The following is an 8,597-nucleotide window of genomic DNA, read 5'->3' as shown; positions in this document are numbered from 1 at the left end:
AATTTCATATTTCTCGAGCAACGACGATTGAACTTGTTTCCATGCATGGCTAACTAAGTGAAATTCGTCAAGAAAGATAAGAATTGGCTATAACTCAGTAATTTTGTGAAAGAAACATATTATAGCTTATATCGCTGAAAAGCTTAAAAAATGGCGCTTTTTATGAAGTCATGGCCAACTATGGTTTTCATTAAAAAAAAACATATGTTTGTGTCATAAGTCACAAATGACAAGCTTTAGAAAAAATCGGAGAACACAAACTCATTAGGAATGTGATTATCTACAACTTTTATCTGAACACTTTTTGTCTAAAATAGATTAAAATGGAATTAGGGACAATTTTTAAAATAGCCAAAATTTTTTTTTTTTCGAAATATCTAGTAAGCCATGAACTTATTTAGGACCCAATAAAACTGCAATTCTTTCTCCATTTAACTGACTCTCTATCTCCAGTAGTTTCCGAGATACCCATAGAGAACATCGTAAGAAACTCACCCTGTATATCGCTTATAAGAATTTTTGGATTTTATTAAAAATGACAAGGCTCTTATTATTACAGCAACAAAAAAATAAAAAATATTCAATACAGTCGGGGGTTGGAGCCTTTGGTTTTACAACAACAAAATAAAACACTAATTCACCAAATACTTTGCCAATACACCAAAACACTTTGCTTTTAACACTGGACGCTCGTTTCGCTATTCATACATTTGCTATAACAGCTATAACCACCAGTTTTCATCATTTGCTGACGATGCTAAGCTGGTTAACCAAGTGTTTAATGGAAATTAGCGCACTTGTAGGGGTTAAGGCCTTTTTATGCTTGTGTATACTAAGTATGTTATATTTTAAAGTGTTCTGGTGTATTGTGAGGAATTATGGTTTTATTTTGCCAAAAAATGTTCATATAAAAATAATTAAATAAAACTATACAGCTGAAACTTTTGATTTTCTTTAGGTTTTGTTCTAGTTGTTTTAGATTTAATTCATTCAACTTTTCATTTTTTATTTTTACATAATTATTTATAAATTTCGGATAAAAAGACATAAAAGATTGTTTCAAAATCCGATGGGCACATAAAATTTTACATTTAAATACAAAAGGTGTCAACCCTATAGTGTTCTCCAAATAAAATTACACTCAATTTTGGAATAGAATCTCAATATTACCCCAATATATGTCTTGTATAATAATGACGCTTTTCAGCTAATATTCATCACTATGCCAGACAGCATCAAACAAAAAAAACACCTAGATCTCCAAAGAAACAAGTAGTCACATGCGCACCTTGTACCTCTCCTCACACACGTCCACCAAAAAAAAACACAATACATATAAAATAAAGACTATATACGAAGCGAGAGGGAAGGGGTAAACGCCTAAAGTATAGCAGCATAGATATATACGCGCATATACTTCGATTTCTGGGAAAAAAAGAAAATATATTCGAGGCACAGCAGAAGCAATCTTCTATTGGTCCGAGCCGTCCGACTTCCAATCCGTCTTGCAACGAGCGCGACAAAGACGGACAGAGCGAGAACACGGAATAGATGGCGCCACCTCGCAATACGGTGGGCGGAGCCAACGGACTGAGAGACAGAGACGGCCGATAAGTGTGTGTAAGTTGCAGCGAAGAGTTGGGAATGACATTCAGTATAGGGAAGTCGTTTCTCTTGGTAGCACGTGACTAGGGTTGAGAGACGGAGTTCAAAACGATAGAACGACGCGCCGAAAGTGTATATTTCGCGCGTGATATACATATATACAAAGAAAAAACTGTGTAATATACGTTGTTTTTCAGTGACAGTGTTTTCTAGTGACTTTTTTGAACTGTACAGTGACAATAAAATGAGGACTTACAGTGCGAAAATCATTCTTCATCCAGATGACTCTTCTTCGTAATATATATTTATATACATCTTGTCAGGATGATATTATGAAAGAAACCAAGACAATTTCCGTTGCAATATCTTCCAGTTTTTTTTTCTGACTGACCTAACGAAACCAAACTGGCAGAATTAGAAGAAAGGTTGGTCTTGATGCAGCCGACAACTGCTGCAAACGTGCCTCCGAGTGGTGGTGAGATGGATTTGCAGGCGATGCAGAGTATGGAGTGGTTGTTCAAGAAAGAGAGGATTTATCTTTTGGCACAATTCTGGCAACAGGTTAGTTCTTGTACTTTACAGAATTGAATTTGGCAAGAGAGGATAGAACGGTCAAAAAAGTTCAAGATTCGAATCGATATATATCCAAATCTCGAGATTTGTGATTTTGGATGACAAATTGGATGTTGTAATTAATCCCATTTTAAAACCTCGAAATTAGTGATTTCAGAAGTTGCGTCATTGCGTAGAAGTTTATTCCTCTAATTTTAGAGAGTAAAATTAGTGGTAGTAATTTTCAGTTAATAGAAAAATTTAACAAACTTTTAACTTTTGCCAATTATACTTCAAAATTTGTAAGTAATGTCATTTTGGCCTTTGATTCGTTGACCGTCAAGCGAAATTGTGGTGAGAAATGAAAAGTTTATTGTTTGATGGGCTGGCTAGCTGGGCTGATAAGCACTTCGCTATGCCTAAAAATTTGGAACGATATAACTATTATTTCTTCGTAAATCTTGCAATGTTGGTATACAGTGTGAGCATTTCAAGTGATATCAAACACTGAACTTAAACAAAATACTTGAACATGTCAGTTATTATTTTAAGTTGCAGAAAGCAGATATTTCTACATAAATGTTTCTAAAAAGAGGATCGGGGAATAAAATGCCAGATTTGGAAAAAGCTCCTTCTAAAAATCGTATGTACGTCTTATGATTGATGAATCTCCGGCTTAACATTTGGTAACCAATAATGCCCGCCTAAACGTTGAAGTCACTTCTCTGGCCTTTGAGTATAGTCCTCCCTCATTTAATGTTTGCTTTGACTGTCCAATAACCTGTCCATTCAATGTTGAATTTACCTGTCCATTCAATGTTGAAGTTGAATTGTCAGAAAAAAGTATGTTCTTTGGGTTCACGATAATAGTCAAGTAGGTAGATGCATCATTTGCTCACAAAACTGTATTCTCCTATAGTGATCACCTTCAATTCATTCTTGTACAATCTGCAATTTATACGGATGAAAATGTGGTGAATGCTTGACCTTTGTATTTACCTACATATTTGTAAAAATGATTTTTTTATAATTAATGTGTAATTGTTAAATAATAAAATATTTTTTTAATCGAACTGGATTTAGTTTATTATACATTGTTCAGTAAAATTAATATTGAAATGCATTCTTTTTACACGCTAGTAACAATCAAACTATCAAAACAACAATCAAAGGTATATTTTACAAAAAGTTTTTCATAATTTTCCGAAAAATGTTAAAACTATATTTTGGATGATCTATGCGATGATGGTTCTTAGTGAGCGTCTATGTCCCATAAGGAGTAACAACTATACTAATTTTCAGCTCAATCTGCTGTATAGTTTTGGAGGTAACTAAATCAGTGTTGGTAATTTTCAGTTAGTAAGTGGAAAAAATTAACAAATTTTTTAACTTTCGCCACTAGTTATACTTCAAAATTTACGAGTAATGGCATTTTGGCCTTTGGTTATCAACCGTCAAGAGAAACTGTGGTTAGAAATGAAACGTTTATTGTTTTATAAGCTGATTATTAGGCTTTTTCTTTGGATACAATTGACTACCGCAAGCTGTTGCTAGAATACTCTATTAATTCTAATTGTATTTTTCTAGACGTTGTGAATGATAAGACCTTTAATCTAATTAATTTCCCTATAGTGAAATTGACCTGTTGGAAACAACGTATTAAAAATCAAACACCTACTACACCTATAATTAAAAATGATAGAACAAACAGCAGGGATAGGTAGATTATTGACAAAAATCGTTAACACAACACGTAAATTCCACACAACACGAAAATCATTAAGCAGACATCAAAAACAGAGAAATATATTTTTAAACGTGTCATATGGTTATTTGGAAAACAACCTCCGAATCGAAAATAACCTGCAGAGATCGGCGCGAAATGACAGGGAATAATTTTATTATTTTATAGTGTTGAGTAGTCCAGAGAATTTCAATTTTGAATCATTTTTAACACTCATAGATAATACACCTGCTAATATACTTAATCATTGATTTTATTTTAAGTATATTGGAGTTTCAGTTTAACAGAATATTCGTACAAGTTTTGTAATATTGCTAGAGTAGTAAAAATTAAAATGTCATTTTAATTCATTAGTATTATAATCTGTTTTAGTAGTGAAATAACGAAATATCCAGATATTTTTTTTTGTACAATGACCAAGCCACAGATGTAGAACATTAATTATTGAAACAAATACTATAAGTTCAAAAATTATTATATTTATGTTCCTTTACAAAATATTGCTGACATATCTCCCATATTTTTCTTTTAATCTATCTAGTTTCTTCATAAATTTTCAACTAATTTACTCCAGATTTTGCCCGATACGTATCGATGTCACTAGAGTTAAGCCTGTGAGTTTGTCAGTTGGTTTAAAATAACTTTGGACTCACTAATATGACTGTAATGCATCTCTCTTGTATATATACCCTTTATTTAGCATACCTAGTTTAAATTCTTCCGTCAACGTATAGAAGATGTTTTTTGAGGCTTTCTTGAGTTATAACTAATCATACAGTTGGTGGGCTGGTGCCCAGAGTAGGAGGATTTTCTTTGTCTAATTTGTTCAGCTTCTCTGGGCATTTTTAGCCAACTTCGAATTGATGGTTACTGAGTTGAAAAAATTAGCATATCTTCTTACAGTTAATTTACAAAACTCTCCATAAAAACCCTAGTAGAATTAAAAAAAAACCAAAATAGTTCAAACAATTTTATAATATTTCTAGAAAAATCAGAAGGATATAATTTTATTCAAATGCTGAGGCCATAATATTAATGGCCCAGATAAAATCCACACAAAAAGAAAAAAACAAATAAGAAATAAGCTTCAAGAACAAATGACGAAAATCTATGTTAATGCAATTAAGTAATAACAATTGAATTGAATAAAGCGGTTAGAGCTTTTATAGTTAATTAAAAAACGAAATCCAAGATTTACATGAACATGGTTTTGTCATATTGATATTTCATGTTTAGAATAAGAAATACTATTAGAATAATATACCCATTCCTCTTTATTCTAGACACGTTGTAATCTTACTACTTATTTACTATTTATGATGTTTGGGGCTTTATGTATTTGTAAATAAGAAGTAGATGTTTCTTTGTTAGTACAGAGTACAGTGACTCATATTTTATTATAATTATTAAAGACCATAAGTAAGAAACAGGCTAAAACTTCATTCTGAACCTCGCAATTAGTGGTTTCAACTACACTTTATACTTTTAAGTTTACGATCATTCACAATGTCTAAAAAACACAATTAAAATTAATAGAATATCCTAACAACAGCTTCCAGTAGTCAGTTCTGTACACTAATGCCAAAGTAATGCCAAAAAATACGGAAGTAATACCAAATAATTTCGTACTAATACCAATAATAACACGAATAATGCCAAAAATGCCAACATCGTGTACACCAGCGGTTTACCCCTCGGAGAAAGCCTAATATTTAGCTTATAAAACAATAAACCTTTGATGTCCAACCAAGTTTTGTCTTGACGGATGATAAGGAAAGGCCAAAATGACATTCGTCGCACTTGCCATGGAATAACAGCATGACAGAGTTTTCAGACGGTCACCCGTCCATCCACTCGCATCGTCTAACGTCGCTTTACTTCGGCGAAACATACAAAAAATATTACAAAAATATGCCAAACGTTTTGAAGAAAATTTGAAAACAGAATGTCAAAAATTTATAAGAATATTTTTTTAATAAAGTTTGATTGAAATGCTCTTGAAAAACTCGAAAATATATATTTTCAGCCTACGCTACAGGAAAGATTATTTGAGTGAAAAAATCCAATATCGTTTCGGTGCCAAGCGTGTATGATGATTCACGCTTAAACCGTCTGTCTACCTAATAATATTTGATTCTATTGTTGACACCACCTACTGAAAATCAGTTTTTCCTTTCAAAAATAACATCTTGCTACAATTAATATACATATTTTTACAAATTTCCTATACAGTGCAACTCAGGTTAACTTACAAAAAAATAACCATAAGTTCCAAAATAACTATAGTTCATATCAAAAAAAACTTTTAAGGCGGAATTACATTACTGTCACGTCAAGTGAGTTCACATGCTATCACAGTAAAAGTGAGTTCAAGCAGGGGCGTAGATAGGTGTATGCTATGGGGGTGGTACTATGATTAAGTCGCAAAAAAAATCACCGTCGGAATTTTTTTGTCGAATTAAAACGACGGCGATTTTTTTGTCTTCAAAAAGATATAAAAACATAACACAAAAATTAAAAATAGATTTGTAAATAACATAAACAAAAAATGAAACAACGACGTTTATTAGTTAATTTTCTATAAACTATAAATAAAAAACTCTAAACTATCAAAAAACTATAAAACTATAAACTATAAATAAAACTACAAAACAAAATCAAGTTTTCTAGTACGCTGTTTGGAAAACCTATCAATAACAGCATCAACATTTTTTTCAATATCTTTATGGATATTGATTAGGAGTTAACCCCACTAATCTGTTCTGGTTAATAAGAACACTTTGTGTGCTTTTAATTAGGTCGAACATATTATAAACGATAAATCAACATAATTAAAAGCATACAAAGTGTTCTTATATGTCGGATATTAATTAAAAAAAATCCTTTCATAGTCAATGACTATTTCAATTCTCGTATCTCGTCAGGCGTCAGGGGGGGGTACTGTCCCCAGTACCCCCTTTATCTACGCCCTTGAGTTCAAGTGTGGTTTAAAGGAAACACATTAGTATCACGTCGTTCTTTCATATTATGCGCATTTTTATTATGAAGCGAAAGTTTAACAACTTAGGTCCTATACTCCAGAGGCGGATACAGGAATTTATTTTAGGGGGGGCCCAAATCAAAAATAATGTAATATATGCCTTTTAGGGCGTCATTTTTAACCCAAAAGGCTAATATTTAACCAAACTTACAGATTTTAGGGGGGGGCGGGCCCCATGAGCCCCCCCCTCTGTATCCGCCACTGCTATACTCTATACTTAACGTAATAATGAATCAAATAAATAGTTCTTCATCTTCATCTTCTGGGTTTGAAGAAGATTTAGAAAACGCATGTGGTTTACTTGATAATATTAAAACTAGGCAATGGGTCCATGACATAATTTGAAAAGAGAGTAATTTGTTGATCGGTTATTGTAAAGCACCTCGTGTAAACGCACTTTTTCTATTAGAATTTCTTCCATTTTCCAACCCTCGCGTTTTTACGCCTCACGAAATTGATGTTAAAACAGAATATTTGAGCGCGAAACAACTCGCAATATCACGTGATTTCACATGAATCCCCCAAGTGACAATAATGTGTTCACCCTTGATGTGTTGATTAATAAAATAAATGCAAAACATCGGTCTCATCAAATTTACTGCTCATGTGTGTTCACGTGAATTCACGTGACGTAATGTAATTCCGCCTTTAGTCACGTTGTTAATCTTGACCGGCACAACGTTGCCCACGTTTACATATTTCCTTTTAATCAAAATATTTTAGGAAACAAAAATAAATTAATTATAAATATATAAACAGTTATTATTTACATCAACAAAACTGACCTTCTTAACACCACTTAAGGGACATAAAGGGCCATTACTACCGCTTTCCCGTTCAAAATATTCTAATAAAGTTGCGATGAGTTTTTTACGGCTATTAAGCTATCTTGTACCACTTCCCACTAAAAGAGGTTCTAAAAAGAACAATGTTCGACTGCAAGGTCTGCTAGTAAACATTTTTAAACTTAAAGTATCACAACACTTTATATTTAAAACAAAAACTCATAATTCAAAACTAAAGTGTCAAAACGGTTAACAATCTCAGAAAATAATTAAATAAATATGGCAACTTGACATTTTTTACAGCAAAGCTACCACCTGAATCCCCGGCGCGAAATTTAAATTTCAGTTAGTCAGCCCGGCGCCGAATATGCCCATGGTTGGCAACAATGAATTTAAAAATCGCGCCCTCGATTACGTAACTAAAAGTTTAATTGATATTAAATATAGGTATCTACACAAAAATTCCTATCTATCGACTATTTCCAATCTAAATATCTTGAGAATGGTTGCTTGTAGCGATTTTTACCAAGAGACCTTTTTTACGTAAAAAAATAACGGAAATGTATATTTTTTCACTCAGTGGTTTTATACAGGTCCGGACAAAAAGTTATTACTCTCCAAATCAATTAAGAAACATGTAGATGGCGTTCATTACAAGTAGGAGCCATATTGACATTCAAATCAAATTTCTTATGTCCTAAAACACCCAAACACCAATTTTCATCCAAATATCAACGTTAATTCAGAAATTATTTGTAAAAAACCGAAATAAAAATGAAACTTTTACACCCTGTATCTCCGAAACGAAGCATTTTATGACATAAATTTATACGAACTTTTTTACTTATTTTTATCTCAGAATATGCGTTCT

The 8,597-nt window shown here is 32.4% G+C and overlaps 1 protein-coding gene across 1 annotated transcript in view; it reads left to right on the top strand.

Annotated features, from left to right (window-relative positions):
* The first annotated feature begins 1,660 nt into the window (after positions 1-1,660).
* LOC115891763 (homeobox protein cut-like) overlaps positions 1,661-8,597 on the top strand; it is a 262,752-nt gene continuing 255,815 nt past the window's right edge. Inside the window, 1 exon segment of the mRNA XM_030912326.1 lies at positions 1,661-2,166. Within this exon segment, the coding sequence (XP_030768186.1) occupies positions 2,041-2,166 (126 nt within the window). The 5' untranslated portion in view covers positions 1,661-2,040.

Source organism: Sitophilus oryzae, unplaced genomic scaffold (genome assembly GCF_002938485.1).
Source record: "Sitophilus oryzae breed Bouriz unplaced genomic scaffold, Soryzae_2.0 scaffold_1197_pilon_pilon, whole genome shotgun sequence".
Classification (NCBI taxonomy): Eukaryota; Metazoa; Arthropoda; class Insecta; order Coleoptera; family Curculionidae; genus Sitophilus; species Sitophilus oryzae.
The sequence above is the reverse complement of the archived record's forward strand: the minus strand, read 5'-3'. Positions and strand labels throughout refer to the sequence as shown.